Raw genomic sequence first — 16973 nt, 5'->3', positions numbered from 1 at the left:
AGCCCTTTAAGCAATGAAAGAAAAAATCATCATATTTATTACAGGGCAGTATGCTTGAATAAGAATATATATCAATTTATTTGGTTTATATATGCACATGAGCATTACATTTTATACATGACGTATTACATCTGCTATTTAATACAATATACACTGTTATGGTGCATAATATTATGTTCTATCTAATGAGTCATTCTTTGTGTAAAATACCCTTTTTCCCTCCACATCTATGTAAGTGAATTTATTTTGCGCTGAAATTTCTTCCCACCATTTCAACCACTTCTGTGACTGACCCGTGTCCCCCATATCTGTCAATACTGAATTGTTGACTCAGAGTACAAATGGGAGCTACAACAGGCAAGTGAGGTTATTCATGTTTTGTAATTGGCAACCTGAGAATCTTGTGCCCAAATTTATTTGGATGTTTGCAGCTGGAGAGTTCCACGTGGCATTGTTTTAAGCCAAATAACACTTCCTGTTGCAGCTGACATCAGGAAGCTGCTACATCGTCTCCTGATGTTGCTCCTGGAATATGCTCTTGGGAGCTAAATCCTTGTGGAACTGGCAGATAACAGCAAGGGGGTCCATGTCTGCTCTATGCAGTTTATTCCATTTTTTTTCTTCTGCAAAAAGTAGGTTCTGAAAAAGAGTGAGAAGGAGCTCAGATGAGAGAAGGTAACTTCTTGTAATCCTTCGTTGTTATAGTTTCATTTCAAGGCCTGGATGTAGAGGGTCTTGCCAGTCCTTGCTGGGACTGGAGGACCGTCTTAGGCAGAGGTAGCAAAATTAAGCATGGTTTGCCTCAGCAATGCTCAGACCATGTATACTTTATGGCAAACTGCCCTGTCTTCCCTGCACACTCTCCTTTGCTAAAGCATCAGATGAGAGCCCTGTTATGTAACACACTCCATGTGGATGACTGGGGAAAAAAGGTACACTAAAGTGGCTTAAAAATCTTTACAGACTGAATTAGTGATGTGTATTTTTTGAAATTTTCAGTGTCTAAAAGAAACGTATCGTGAACTTCTCAATAATTTTTTGTGCGTGTAATGTCCTATTTAATTTTGGTGGGATTTGTTTTGGATTTTTTATTTTCCCCACCTATCCTCCTCACCGAGAAATCTGCACGCCCTGTTTCAGGGCTAGGATTTTTCAGCCTGCCCCCAAATGTTTCTCTGCCAAGTGCGCTTCATGCTTTCCCTGGAGTATGTTTCTTTCAGTCATGCATCGTGCCCTGTTCTTTTGTGTCTGCATGTGGCTGTATTATTTTGTTTGTTTTCAAGAGTGTCTCAAGCCATGCACTCTCTGTATTTTATTATACTCAGCTCCTCTTTCATTGCGTGCCACTGATGTTGCTAATGGAAACGCTAATGGAGGAAGAAATAACGTATTGAGTTCTACAGTCTCCCGGCCAATGCCTCACTCGACATCTCCAAGTCCTGGCTGTGCAGCTGGAGACCAAGGTAAAGAAAACCTCTCTGTTCTTTTATTCTAAGCTGCATTGGATGTTGAGCCTGAAATTTGTGATTTTGTTGTTCTTCCCATCATAGCTGTTCCTACCATTCAGTCTTTACAGATCCATTTGCTTTTTGGCATGGCCATTAATGATAACGCTGGAATTTTTAACACGGGTAACGATAATTTTCACATCATAGTCTGGCTTTGTGTAAATCTAGGTATGAACCTCTGATGGTCTGTGATGTGACTCCAACTCAACACCAATGTGAAATGGAAACTGGACTGGAATTCGGTCATTTGGGAGGATGGGGTTTAGTTTAAATTTTTGCTCTCCTTCCAGCATCAATGTCCAGTACTGGACCACCAAAGAAACGTCACCGGGGATGGTCTCCTGGGTCCCCAGTCCCACCTCCTGGTTTAGCAGTACCTGTTCCTACAATTCGACCTTCAACGAGAACAGGTAAAACTTGAATAATACTCAGATGTCATTTGTTAAAATGTGTTCTCAGCCAGACAAGTAACACTCTGCTGCGTTTCAAGCGTTGTACAGCAAACATAACTGAACTTGTTGAAGTAGTTAAGGGCACCATGGAGAGATTTTCAGATGCCCCAGAAAAGCACACATGTTGCCTGGTCCTTCTTGTTGTAATCTAAGATGGGACACAGGGAAAGTAAAACTACTGGGGGAGAGAGAGGAAAGGAAGATGCAAATAATATTATTAAAATCCAAGGCTAAAAAGAAATCCAAAGTTCCCCAACTGTAATTCAGTTGTTCTAAAACTGTGCAGGTGTATGGATATATGAATATATTTCAAGGATTTTCATTAGCCTTCACCTTGAATGTTATGTCTCAGTCTGGTGTGGCATGCTACAGAAACTGTACACTCTGTTTCTGCACAGGAAAAACAGCTTTATATAATTTTGGCCTAATGAAGGACGCTGATGTCCACTAGGTCATCTTCATTTAAAAGCACAAAGTGAAACCGAATGTTTGTTGTGCATGGAAAAGCTGTAGGAGGGGTATATAACATCATGACACGAAATAGAATTAATTACAGGTACTCACCAATACCCATGTCGGTACCTCTTTATACATAATTGTTAATAAAACTGTTCATTATTTGAATACTTTTCAGTTCATAGAATCATAGAATTAGCTGGGTTGGAAGGGACCTCTGAGATCATCAAGTCCAACCCTTGATCCACTACTGCTGCGGTTACTAGACCATGGCACTAAGTGCCACATCCAGTCTCTTTTTAAAAATCTCCAGGGATGGAGAATCCACTACTTCCCTGGGCAGCCCATTCCAATGTCTGATCACCCTCTCTGTAAAGAAATTCTTTCTAATATCTAACCTAAACCTCCCCTGGCACAACTTGAGACCATGCCCTCTTGTCTTGCTGATAGTTGCCTGGGAAAAGAGACCAACCCCCACCTGGCTACAACCTCCTTTCAGGGAGTTGTAGAGAGTGAGGAGGTCTCCCCTGAGCCTCCTCTTCTCCAGTTGTGAGATTCAGCACACTTTGTAAAAGGGATTAAAAAGTTACTTATTCTTACCTCTATAGAGTGAGAGAATAAATATCCAAGAAAATAGAAGAGCCAATATGCACAAGGTATTTTTAACTCTGCTTTGTAGAGCTTGGTTTTGAGATATTTTGGAATTGTTTTCAGAGATATTCATCACAGGAAGAAGGATTACATGGTAGTGCAGCCCTGTCTACCCGAACACCTCAAATCACAGCTTTTATCAGTTTCTAGCTTCAGAAACCTGCTGCAAATACATGATATAAGGCAATCTCCCCCTTTGTCTTGAGTTTGTCTTGAGTTTGTCTCCACTAACCTTCTACCTCTGTTGTGTACTCCATTTTCCATGAGTTTTTAGTAGTGGATTTTTTCTGTTGGATAAACAAGTTCCCCTGGTAAAACACATGCATTCAGTCATTCTGCCTTTGATGCTTTTCTGTTGATGGTGTTGTTTGAAAAAACCACCAAATGAAGCCTGAGAAACTTGTGAAGCAGACCTTACTTTGAAACCTGATTAAAGATTATGAAATTCTTGCACTTTGTTTCTTTTTAATTAGGAAAGCTGCTCATGCTCTTTTGTGAGTAAAGCCTGATTTTTATTCTTGTAGCAACTATCTAAGGACAGCTTTGAGGTTTTGTTTTTACTTTCCTTATCTACATGTATTCCAGGTCAGAATTCGGAGCAGTTTCTTCCCCTGTGTTGAGAGGCAGTATTGGGGGGTGACCTACATCTTAGAGGTGCCCTTTTGGTTTAGTACTTGGCTTTGTTTAAAGATGCATATTCAAACCTGTGTTTTCCTCTCTCATTCTCACCAACAATACAGTGGTCAGAAAAAGTTTTATTTTAGGAATGGGGATACAGGAGGATATAGGCTCTTAATTTAAATTACTTAAAACTATAGCAGGAAATGCAGAGACCATTTGAATTTTATTACAGTTAGTGATTTGTGGTAATTTTTTTCTTATTTGTTCATACGGCCAAATCACAGTATGAGCCTTTTAGTAATGGAAGTTTCTCTTTTCTTTATTTTATAGAGCCTCTTTTGTCAGTCCCAGTTCCTCAATCCATGTTAACTGGAATTTTACAGCCTCAACCCATCCCAGCAGGGGAGACTGTAATAGTTCCTGAAAACCTGCTGAATAACTCAGGAGTTAGACCAGTGATTCTGATAGGTAAGTCTTACGCTGTGGATGAGATGCTGCATTTTGTGCTAATACATACTCCTTAGGAGAAAGAGGGTTTTTAAATTCCTTTTTGTTGGTTCTGGCATTCGGTACAATACAAAGTCAGTTTGTCGCAGATAGTTTTCTTTGGTTACTCAACATTTAAAACTGAGAGTCAGGTGATTTCTGGAGACCTGATTTGGAAACAGGTCACAACTAGGTCAAATCTGTGCAGAACCACTGGCCAAATCAAGGTTTTATACAAATAAAATTTTTGTAAAATTCAAGAATAGAAATATTTCCAAGTAATGAAAATAACTTTCTGGTATAAACAACTTATAAACCAAGTAAATATTTCCTGCAGCATTTATAGTCCAGATCTTGAAGTCCCAGGATTTTATGTGAGAACCAGAAAATTGATTTGGACTGACTAAACAGAAATAAATCATACTAACTTTTTGTCATTTATAGTACATACTTCTTGTAAGCAATTGAGATAACAGATCAGGCTTCAGGCTTTTAAAATCCTTTAACTGTATAAAGTACACTTTTAACCCCTAGAAAGACGTTGGTTTTACTTTAAAAGTATGATTTGTAATGCCAGTATTCCTTTCAGCCTCAACTATATGGGTATACTATGTAAAAAAATTTTGATGAGTGATTTTTTTTTTTTTTTTACTCTAAATTTCTTCTAGGTCCAGTATAGTACAGATGGTTGTATAAAGTAGCTTCAGTGTTAACAGAACATGATTATCAATACAGTCCATGGAAAAATTTAGCATTCCTGAAGAAATGGAGAAGTTCTCCTAGTCCTCACTTGCACAGATAATTCTAATACAATTCCTGGAGAATTAACGGGGCCATCTACAGTAGTAAATTTGTCAAGGATGGGGTTACACTTCTGGTTTGTTTTGCTTAGTGTTGTTTTCTGGAAGTCAATTTTAAAGCTCTAGCATGGTGCTCTAATGGTTTTCAGAGAAACATTTCCTTATTAAAGATGAGGGTGCCTGCAGCCATCAGCTTAAGTGCAAATTGAATGCAGCCCTTAGGCTCTTGGAGAGCTGCCAGTAAGTCCTCAGTTAGGCTAAATGTTAGTGGCCCTGAAAAACAGTGTCCTATTAATAGTACAGAACCAGATGTACCCAAATGGATGGATTTGGCAAAATCTCCGTGGAAATTTTTTTTTAAAATGAAAAACATTTTGAAGGAAAAGATGAGTTAACCTGTGCCCATGTGCTCTACCTTACAAAATAGCATGTTTAGTTGTTGATGTTTGTTTAACCTGTTTATGAAAACAGAATGGAAAGATGGCAAAAAAGTGAGATCAATCACAGCAATACCACAGTGGCTGAATCAATGCTAATGTGACTTATGCCGCTTTTATAATGTTAAGATCAATATACTTTTGCTTTCATTGATTTTTCTTCTTTGAGCACTATATTATGGAGAATCTGTATTTAAAGGTCAGAATAAGACCCAAACAGATAATATTCTCATCTATATTCAGATAACAATAATTATTATCTTGCTGGCATGCAGTTAGTGTTAGTTCTTGCAATCTATGTGATCACTTGTTGTAAAAGACAGCGAAGAATCCCTGGCCTATCTCATTTATTTTATAAGCAATTATAATGCCAAGAACAGCCATTGATGCGATATGTTTTGCCAGACAACAGTAAGGAAAAGTTTGGAAATGCAACATTGTGCAAGATTTCATACAGTGGCAAATTTCGTGAATTTCTGGGGGCTTTTTTGTTTCTTTTTTTCATAGGTTATGGCACTTTACCTTATTTCTATGGGAATGTTGGTGATATTGTTGTAAGTCCCTTGCTGGTGAATTGCTACAAGATTCCACAACTGGAAAACAAGGATTTGGATCTCTTGGGTTTGTCCAGCAGTCAGCTTCTAAGTGTGGAGAATATGATACTCCTAACTATTCAATATCTTGTCCAACTAGGTAAGCAATTTGTCATAAGCACTTGGTTTTATTTGTAATAATCCTTTTATTCTCCATGCCGTCTTTCTGTCCCCTTCAGGGCCAATTTTCTGGCTACTTTTGTGGCTGGAAGAGGTTAAGTGGCTCCATCTAGCGTGTGTGACTTTGCTACTTTATTCCTCAGATCGAAGAAGCAAAGTGAATTTAAAGGCTGATACCGCTTCTGCTCTCCATATGGGGATTGACCAGGTCACCTTTGTGAAATGGATTTGCAATGCAGATAACTCATTTGCTTAGGGTATCAAACCATCAGTTATCACAGCCCCTTCTAAGGACACTCGGTCTGTTTTATTCAGTTTTGTGACAAATGCTGGCAGATGTGTGATCGTTGTCATTGTTTTGGTGACAGCACTGTTTACATGAAAACCACATTTGTTATTCAGACTAAAGCAAGTGACTCAGTGAATATCTCATTCTTGTAAATGTTTTTGAAATGGACTCTTTGCAAGTTTGAGAGCAAACCAGCAAACCACATTTTCTTTCTCTTATTGCAGGCCCAGACATTTTCCTCTACCTTAAAGTAAAAAGAGCAGTGGTAACAGTAAGGTTTTAGAAGTTAATAATGCAAGATAGTGTTGGGAAACTTCCATGGCAGTCTCGGTCTTAACTTTTGTATTTAAAAAGATGCTACTTACCATGGAGGACTGTGAAATGACTTTTGTGAAGAGCATGCTGCATCTGTAATAGCTAATGGTGTGAAATATGCAGATGTTTCAAAAGCAGCACAACTGGTCATAACCTTATGATTTGGGGAACAAATGTGCTCTGTGCAAGTTTCACCCATGAGTTTTTATGCCTTACTGCAGTACTGTAACAGACAGGAAGGAAGCCATGTTCTGTGTTGTAATACTCTCTAAGCGACATGATAGTTTTATTTATCATTCTCTGTCTCAATAGTCCAGTGGATGCCATGTTAGAACTGGCAGAGGGTTTATTTTTTACAGACTGAATGTTTTTCTGTTGCTCTTCTCTCAGTGGGCTTAAATCTCTAATTTGAGGTTTAAGTCTCTGTTTGTAGGGCCTGCATGTTTAAACCAGCTGCTTCACACAGTTCTGGATTGATACAGGCAGCTTGCAAATTTCCTTCAGAGGAGCATGTAGCAAACTGATATAGCATGTCCAATTAAAAACAAACTATTTGTTGAAACTTATGAGTCAGTGAACCACATTCCATGAGCGAGTCTAACCTTAGATGGATGCAGCAAGTCTATACTAGCTGCAAACTAGAGCAGGCTTCATGCAAAGCTTCTGAAGCTGAGCTGTGTCTAGTGAGCACTATGCCTTCAGCATAAAGCAGTTCCCTTATTAGCAGGTGTTTAGTTTGGCTTTTGTTCTTAACTGTGCAAAGCTGAATAGTTTTTCATTTGACCTAATGTGGAAACGGGTGCCAGCACTGTAAGATGAAAGGACCTAACAAGGAGAAAAGTAAAAACATTCTGCAGAGCATGGGGATGAAAACATGTTGCTGGTTTGAATATTGCTGTAAACTTAAAACTGTTGGAGCTGTGACAGCTGTACTGAACTGTAGCCTTTGTCCCATTTTGTTACATCAAAGCAGATTAAAGATGATTGGAGGGCAGCCAGCTTCAAAAGTTTTTGATGAGAAGAAGAGAGCAATACACACGTAAATTAACATTTATTCATGTGAGCCTCTTTTTTTTCTTGAGAAAATAGGACCAAAATATTTGGGTTTTTTTCCAGAGTATATTGCGAAAGAGTAAGATAAAAGCAAAGATAAAAAAGCAGGCAAAAGGATGAAAGATAGTCTTGCCTAATTTTTTCAGATCTCACTACTTCTACAAAATATGTTTGCAGATGACTGTGATCCTAGATCATAATAATACTATTTGTGAAAATGCTCCTTTTTTGAAAAAAAAGATATAGCTGAGAATTCCTTTCATTTTTCATGTAAAATTGTGACAACGTTATTGTAGGATGATGCTGTTGTGTTTTCAGAAATCAGCTGAGCAACTCATGATAATATTACAAATCAAAGCAAACAAAATAAATGCATTTCTGATGCTTTAGACCTTTTATGAAGACTATACACAGTTAAAGCTGTGATTGCAAGCCATACCATTTCTATAAATAAATTCCACTGACTGTGATAAAGGAATAAGCAATAAAAGATAAAGAGATATGTTTAAAATTAGTGGTTTTCTTAGTCTGCCTTCTGGACTTATTTGGATTTCACATTTGTTATCTTTGGCAGCATTCATGGTGAAGTATTCTCAAGGTTTTTTTTTTTATCATCAAAATGTCCATATTTGCAGTATGGGTTACATTTTATCATCTGTAATCATCAGCTTTTTACTATTGCACCACCATTTCTACAAACACAGTCTATGCAGTGCTAAGGTCTGTGTTTTGGTTTTTCAGGAAGTTTCTGGACCTTCAGTTATACCACCTGTGTAGAATTACAAAATCATTTTCTCTCTTCTCTTGTTGTGGCACATTTGAATCACTTAGACTGTACATGTTGTATGTTGTGACACTCAGAGGTTTTTTGTAGTTTTAATATCTAAATGTATGCCCGGACTCAAAGCAAGAACAAGTCTCTGCTTTCAGTGGAAGGGATGGTCAGACACTCAAAGCAAGAGCTTATTCCAGGAATTCTCCTGGTCTGAGACGGTTGGAGGAGTAGTCTCTGTGGGATGAACTGTGAAGTTTGTCTACGCAGAAATGTGCGTCATCCAGAAATGGATGATGCTTCAATATGTTGACTTAAACTGTACAGAATCATAGCACAGAATCATAGCAGCACAGAATAACTTAGGCTGAAAAAACTTTAAGATCAGTGAGTCTGACTGTTAACCCAGCACTGCCAAATTCACTACTAAACCATGGCCCTAAGTGCCACATCCACATGCCTTCTAAACACCTCCAGGGACGGTGACTCAACCACTTCCCTGGGCAGCCTGTTCCCATGCCTGACCGCTCTTTCAGTGAAAAAATTTTTCCTAATATCCAACATAAACCTCCCCTGGCACAACTTGAGGCCTTCTCCATTTGTCCTGGGGACAATTTGTTATCTGGAAAAAGAGACCGACACCCACCTGGCTACAACCTCCTTTCAGATAGTTGTAGAGAGCCTCCTTTTCTCTAGCCTAGAAAACCTCAGCTCCCTCAGCTGCTCCTCATAAGACTTGTGCTCCAGACCTTTCACCAGCTTCGTTGCCCTTTTCTGAACCCACCTCATCAGCTCAGTGTCTTTCTTGTAGTGAAGGGCCCAAAACTGAACACAGGATTTGAGGTGCAGCCTCACCAGTGCTGAGTAAAAGGGGGCAATCGCTACCCTAGTCCTGCTGGCCACATTATTTCTGATCCAAGCCAGCATGTCATTGGCCTTCTTGGCCACCTTGGAACACTGCTGGCTCATGTTCAGCTGCTGTCGACCAGCACCCTCTGGTCCTTTTCTGCTGGGCAGCTTTCCAGCTACTCTTCCTAAGGCTGTAGTGCTGCATGGGGTTGTTGTGACACAAGGGCAGGACTCGGCGCTTTCTTTGTTGAACCTCGTACAAGTTGGCCTTAGCCCATTGATCCAGCCTGTCCAGATTCCTCTGCAGAGCTTTCCTATCCTGTAGCAGATCAACACTGCCACGCAACTTGGTGTCACCCACAAATTGCCTAAGGGTGCACTCACACAGAATCACAAATATTCTGAGTTGGAAAGGTCCTACAAGGATCACTGAGTCTAGCTCTTAAGGGAATGGCCCATTGGCATTCAATGCTAACTTGGCATTTTTAGCACTATGCACTAACACATTGAGCTAATCTCACTTGATCCGCTTGTCCAGACCATCAATTAAACAGACTGGCCCAAACACTGAGCCCTGGAGAACACCACTTGTGATAGGACACCAACTGGATGTAACTCAGATATTAATATTTTATGGTATTGTTTGCTTTGCAGTTTTGTTTTTTGAGGTCAGGATTATCATTTGTGTACTCATTTCTATTGAGAAGCTTCCATGTTCCTTTTTAACTTTGACAGATATGTTTTTTAACCTTGACATATATTTTTTTAAGAAACTGTTCACAATCAGTATCAATATCTATCATTTTGTCTTCCATCTTATCTGATATTAGTTCCATTATTTTTCTGGATAGTTGTAGAGAAAGACTGCCATGACCCAAGTGTGGTATTAAGCACTTCACTAATTTCACAGTATTTCCTTATCAGTGTCTTTCTGATAGCTAACTGGTTTTAAGTTTTTCTTATATAAATAATCTGAGGGAAATTCTGTGTGTTCCCATACAGAGAATCTGTCTTATCATTCGTACGATTATTTTAATGTTCTTGGATTCATTTAATATTCTTGGACCCTTGTGTCTAAAAGCCTGTCTCTTAGGTAGCCTCCCTCAATCAGCACAGGCTTGCTTTTATTTCTCTTTATTTCCTCTCGCATTTTCATGGGTTGAGATGTAGATAAACTTCATTTCTGCAGAGGAACATTTTTCTCTGCCAATAAATGTCTAATTTTTTCTATTTTAATATCTTCAAAGACCTAGAATGCATGCTTTCTTAGAAGGGAAAAGAAAATATATTTCCTAAAAAGAGAACTCCAAAGAGAGAATTATGCCCATGCTGTGTTAAATTGGACTCTTCAGAATTTTTCAGTTTGCATCAAAAATGAAAACAGCCTTGCATTTACAAGTCTATAGTTGTCCTACCATCCTATGATAATCGGATGGTGACACTTTCCATATGTTACTTCTCAAAAAGGCAAAATGACAACGGGCAGCAGTTTTTACAGATTCTGTTATTTACCCACAGCCTGCTTCTCACACAACCTTTCTGTTTCCTGCCTTGAAAGAAAACATAAAACCTAAACCAACATTTCACATATCTCTGGTATTTAAGGCCCCCCCGCCCCATTTTGTCATAGAAAAACAAGCTGCTGAAGTGTGAAGCTGCCTCCTTTGGCACTGATATGAGCTCTTAGCTGTTTAAGCTATGGTTACTTTTTACTCTGTGTTCATGAACGTTTTTATCTGTTCCTGAGTATCTTTTACAATGAGACAAATTTTACTGAGCAAAATTTTAATTGAAATTGAGTTGAAGGACTGATGCTAAAATCGGATATCTTATATTTCTCTTTTCCAATTTGAGTTCACAATATAGTTTACAAAGTCTGGGGAATGTAAAGATCTAAAGTTGCATATTCTTCTTTATGTTGATGTTTGAAGATTTGCTAAATGAATTCACTTTAGCTAAAGAGGAGGTTAAACATGTTTATTTGCAACCATGCTTAGTTGATTAGTATGCATGATGAGAAAAACCAAAGCAAAGACCACTTGACAGGCTTTGTCCTGCTGCACAGTAGTGATTAGCCTACAAGTATAAGCATTTGTGTTTTCCACTGTAAAAACATATGGCTGCAGGATTAATCCTTCTGTTCCAGGCAAAAGGCACATATTTTCCCACTCCCTTGTTCATCCCACCACTTTCTGAATCCAGGAAAGCTAGGAGTAAAATGGAATACTTCACTGTTAATTAAAAAAAAAAAAAGGCGATGGTGGGAGAGAGTGGCTTCTAAAATGAAAAACCAAGAATAAGCTATGGGGTTAGATATCCCTTGAGTAGCGAGTGTTTTTTTAAAATATAAAAAATGTGGTTGAAGGAGCTTTTCAGATCAAGACAGACCTGTGATTATTCCTGGTTCAATAACATTTTGATATGAGATACTGTTCTTCTGTTTGTTTGTTTTCAATGTAGGTCCTGACCAGATACCCCTGAGGGAAGAATTTGAGCAGATCATGTTGAAAGCTATGCAGGAGTTCACTCTGAGAGAGCGATCCTTGCAAATGAGCGCACAGTGTATCTCTGTGTCACCAGGTCAACTCCCTTGGCTTGCCAGGTTAATCGCTAGCGTGTCTCGGGACCTCGTGCATGTGGTTGTTACCCAGAATTCCCTGGCAGAGGGCATCTCGGAGACCTTGAGGTCTCTCAATGAAATGAAACATCAGCAAAAGCTACCAGATTATGTAGTTGCCATTTGTGCATCAAAGATAAGAGGAAATGAGTTCTGTGTAGTAGTTCTAGGTGAGTATATTTGCAGATTGCTTGCGATGCCAAATTAATTTTCTCGATTTATTGATCCAGTTTTTAAATCCCTTTTGTTCTTTTTGTTCTCCTTTGTGTTGTTACACTGCAATGTCACAGTTTATTGTTTCTCCATCAAAACCTGGAGTACTGATGTCCATGAGGATCTAGAAAAATATATTTATGCTACTCATCACTGCTCTTTGAATGACCTGAGACTTTGTTTTTGTGATTACGTTAGAAAATACCTTGAAGTGACCCAGTGACAAAATAGTTGGTTTGTCTTTGTTTTGTGGAACAGCTGTGATATTGTACGTGGCAGAGTCTTCTGCAGACTGCTGTAAAACAGAACATGCATTTTATCCTTTCTATCACCTTGATTTTAAATTCTGCACTGGTGACTGGCTCTGATGTTTGTGTGTGCATGAATGTGTCTGCACGGAAGTGAATTTTGACTAGTCATCTTTCCTTTGTAGGCAGATAAATCAATAATGCCAATTTTTTACTTTTTTAACTTTTTTTTTCCCACACTAGGGATAATTACTTTTTCATATTTACCCTGAATCATATCATTTGTCACACAAGCATACAAAATGATGGGCAACAGTTTGCAAAGAGCGTGCTAAAATTATAGCAACTAATTCTTCAGTCACTAGTGAAGTAGACTTGAGACTACTCTCCCAGTCTTCTGGGTAAAGGCAGCGGAGATCCATGACTGAAGATCAGAGTGGCCCACATTTCTAGGATGAAAAGGTTGTACTGACAGTACACTGTATTAAGGTTTGCTCTCACTTTTTTCCCCTTCTCCTCCAGGTCAGTATCAATCTCGGGCACTTGCAGAAAGCATGCTTACCACCAGTGAATTTTTAAAAGAGATCAGTTATGAGCTCATCACAGGGAAAGTTAGTTTCCTGGCATCACATTTCAAAAATACATCTTTAGGTGAGTGGTTCTAAGAAACAGAAGTTCTAGCCAAGACAGTCATGTCATTAGGGTTGGTGTGTCTCCCGTCCAGCAGTTAAAATGCACTGAATACAGCTCTGCCCTCTCCATCGAGAGCATTATTTCCTTCTCTCCATTCCCTGTGTGTAAAGGAGTGCTTGTCTCCTTCACTTGTGTAGTGCCAGTTACTAATCCTGTAGCAAAATATTTTTAAGAGTTTCTGCTCTTGAATGTGATGGCAGGGCACCCGTGAGTGCACAAGTTTTTAGCAAGGTTTTAGAGATTGTTTTATAATGTGTGTTTTTTTATAATCATCAGTTGTTATCAGTAGCTGTAAAGGCACAGAGCTGAAACTATTCAGCTGTGGTTCCTTTTTTTTTGGAATTAATTCAACCAGCAAATCAGTAAATTAGAGTAAAGAGAAAAATATTTTCCCTCCGTCTCTTCCCTGTATCTCCTCTCTTCCGTGTACTTCCACTCCCTTGCCCCTTCACAGATTTGACATCAGCCATGTGAGAACAGTTGTGTGTGTAATGTTCTACGTCCTTTGTCTGAATTGACTTCCAGATAATTTGGTGTTACTGATTCTGATCTAGGTGATGATTTGGACAAACTCCTGGAGAAGATGCTACAGCAGCGAGGGGAAAGTGTCATTATACCTTTTAATGGAGATGTTAGCGAGTGTGTGTCATCTCAGGAGGCGATTGCCATGGTTTCTACACAAGAACCAGGTAATTTCTCTTACGTGCAAGATGTGAAATAAGTGAGTAGCTTGTTAAATGTCAAAAGGCATACACCTCAGGGATACACCTCAGAAGAATCTAAGGGCATAATTGCAGTCAGTGTGTCAACCTTAAAATACTAATACTGCCAGCTGAATGTAGCAATACAGCAGTCTCTCAGACAGAAAATCTCTGTAATAACCTTCAGCAACTTTTTTTTTAATAATTCCTAAAATAAAATATGCTATTTTCTGTTAGATGTTAGGCAGAGTAGAGATGTTTCTTTGTTACAGTGTGGATTAGTCTCACCCTTTTGCACCCAGAAGAATGTAACCTTGAGTTTGAGGCAGAGGGGAACTGTGTTCATGGCCTGATCTCCCAGGTGTCCTCCTGCTTCTTAACTTTTGATGCTCCTCACTTTCTGCATGTAAAATGGTAATACACACTACAGACTTGTGCTCTGGGGCTTAAACTTTTAGGGAATGTGTTTTAAGATCTTGGACTGAACATGCTAGGCAAGCATAATCTATAATTTGTTGACCTGTGTCTTATTCCACCTAATATGATGAGATGCTAAGGTGCAAAAGATGAGCTAGGATTTCTTGTCTAAAAATGCTTATTATAATTTCTCCATTTCAGAATTATTTAATTATTCAGAGTTTTAACCGTACTTTCCTTTTCGTATCAGAGAAATGGTAAAAGAGGCACTGAGCTGTTGTGAACACTGAAATCCTTTTAGGTCTAGTATCAAAGAAAATTCAACCTCCAGTAAAGCCTTTTTTCATATTTTTTTTGTTTATATTAGTTAGCTTAAATTCATCAGCTCAGTGCTAGGTCTGGATGAAAGCAAAATGGTTCATAGTCTCCACATGGATCAGGAGATCCAATTAGAAGGGCTGCCGGTCACTTTGATCTGGCACTCGCAGAAGGACAAATCTTGAGCTTCCTCACAGGATTAATTTGAAGGGAGAATTATCTTTAGATTCTGAGGGTGTTTTTTCTTCTTACTGTTTGCTTTTATTAAAATCTTTATATTTTCTCAAACAATTATTCTGAGTTAGTTTTGTCTTTAAAATATGGCTGTACAATGTTTGAAACCACTGAGTCTGTGTGAACAAAAAAAAAGAGAAGTAAGTCTCCTAGGCAGCGAGATGAATCTTTCTCCCATAGCAGATCTACTGAAATGGACACTGAGGCAGGTTTGAGCAGGAGATAAGTATGTGCATATACACACACAAACACATGTGTCTGTGTAAAACTAACATAGTAGAAAAAATTACTTAAAAAAACCCTGTAATGCCATTATAGGATTTAATTTAGTAATCTGCAGTTTGAAAATATTCAGTGGTTAATGAAACATGGACTGTTGGGCATAGAATTTACCTAATGGAAATACTGTAATGGAAAATGCTTTTAATTATGAGGAAACACGAGTGCTCTGGTGCGACCCTCAGTTCTCTGCATGTAGTGTTATACTGACATTTATTTAAGTATAAATAAATCTGAGACTAAAATTTTGTTAAAAGTCAAGGAACCTCCAAAGAAATAAATACTCCCCTCCCCCAATAATTGAGATTTATTGCCTAGTTGTATTGTTCATTTTCCCCTCACAGCATGTATCACTACCAGTCAGTACATAGACATATGGCTATCTTAGCCATGGCTTAGAGTGGGGCTCCGTACTTTAGAGAAGAGGTGATGTACAAATGAACTTGCAACCGACCTGCTGTCCTGGTAGAGTCTTTTTGGCAGGATTATCAGCATAGGCTTGGTTTCCTCGGATTAATAGCTGTGCTGGCTCCCAGCCCATTGTGCCCAGAGCACAGCAGCCTCAGCACCATGGCTGGTTCTCCCAGCAGGATTGATGGAGGGAAGCTCCTGAAAGAGAACTGCAAGTTTCAGGAGAATATTAGAGCGCTCTCTCTCTCTGTTTTTATTTGTGCACACATGTACATCTTTATATATACATATGGATGCATATTATGTATGTGTTGGTTCATTTAATGGAATGCTTTTCACTATGTTGGTAATAAGGCTTTCTTGGGTTGCATTGTTAAAAATCCTCAAAACACTTAGGGCATTTTAAAAAACAAGCAGTGCTGTACTTTAGGTCATCTCATATATTACCACATTTTAATCAAAGAAAGAAAGAAAGTTGACATTTGTGATCTGGACCCATCTCTCCAGTGTTGAGATTTATTCTGGTGAGTGGTTATTTTTTTCTGATAATAGAGGGTGGGCTGTTTGGAGGGTCATGTTTATTGGGGGGATGGGAAAGTAAACATGTTTCTTGTTGTGTTTTGTTTTCTTTTTCAAACGATCACACTCCAGATTTGGATGTTGATACCTTCCAAATTTACCAGCCACAGCTTACAGTTGCCAGAAAGCTCTTGTCCCAGGTTTGTGCTATAGCAGACAGTGGCAATCAGAGCCTGGATCTGGGCCACTTCAGCAAAGTGGACTTCATCGTTATAGTTCCCCGTTCCGAAGTCCTGGTGCAGCAGACCCTTCAACGTATTCGACAATCAGGTAAAAGGGAGGGGAAAGAGACTGATAAACTAAAATATGTGATGTTGTTAAATCATAGCTGGTATAAATGGGTTTGTATAAATGTATTTTGCATGTCCAGTATTAGCTTCATTAGCTGGTATAATTGATGAATTCTAAACATCTTCCTTTCGTAAGAGAGGGGTCCAAGGTGTACCATGTAAGTGTCAAAAGAAATTGCCGTATTCATGGAAATCTAAGGAATGTATGACCTGGAGAAGCATTAGCAAATGCCACTGTTCAGATCTTTTATCTGCTAGAGCTGTTAGTGCCATTTGTTCTAGGTACACATTTGTGCATATGCTCTCGTATGTATTAGCACAGATGTATGTGCAGGAAGCTCCTTTATGAGTTAAATAAATGCCTGAGTGATACACGCAAATTGGCACACAATAATTGGCATCCTGGTTCAGATGGTGATTTTTCCTGTCTGGGTTTCTGTGTCAGGCCATGACTGGTGCCAAATGTTTTCAGAGAAAGAACAGGTTATGTTCCTCCTGAGAATGACCTCTGCCATCCACTCTGTGGATCCATGACTGACATGTCGCGATAAGCATAAGATTTTCTCTGTGG

The 16973-nt window shown here is 38.8% G+C and overlaps 1 protein-coding gene across 9 annotated transcripts in view; it reads left to right on the top strand.

Moving 5' to 3' along the window:
- Positions 1 to 16973, top strand: part of GREB1L (GREB1 like retinoic acid receptor coactivator) — a 138212-nt gene that overhangs the window by 92406 nt on the left and 28833 nt on the right. For all 9 annotated transcript variants that reach the window (XM_064655372.1, XM_064655351.1, XM_064655394.1 and 6 more), the window contains 8 exons: positions 1326 to 1463; positions 1799 to 1918; positions 4019 to 4156; positions 5919 to 6104; positions 11863 to 12189; positions 13003 to 13131; positions 13728 to 13862; positions 16185 to 16382. In XM_064655372.1, the coding sequence (XP_064511442.1) occupies positions 1326 to 1463; positions 1799 to 1918; positions 4019 to 4156; positions 5919 to 6104; positions 11863 to 12189; positions 13003 to 13131; positions 13728 to 13862; positions 16185 to 16382 (1371 nt within the window). The remainder of the gene's footprint in view (positions 1 to 1325; positions 1464 to 1798; positions 1919 to 4018; positions 4157 to 5918; positions 6105 to 11862; positions 12190 to 13002; positions 13132 to 13727; positions 13863 to 16184; positions 16383 to 16973) is intronic.

The sequence above is a fragment of the Pseudopipra pipra genome, chromosome 1 (assembly GCF_036250125.1).
Source record: "Pseudopipra pipra isolate bDixPip1 chromosome 1, bDixPip1.hap1, whole genome shotgun sequence".
NCBI classification, from domain to species: domain Eukaryota; kingdom Metazoa; phylum Chordata; class Aves; order Passeriformes; family Pipridae; genus Pseudopipra; species Pseudopipra pipra.
This window is presented reverse-complemented; position numbering and strand designations above follow the sequence as displayed.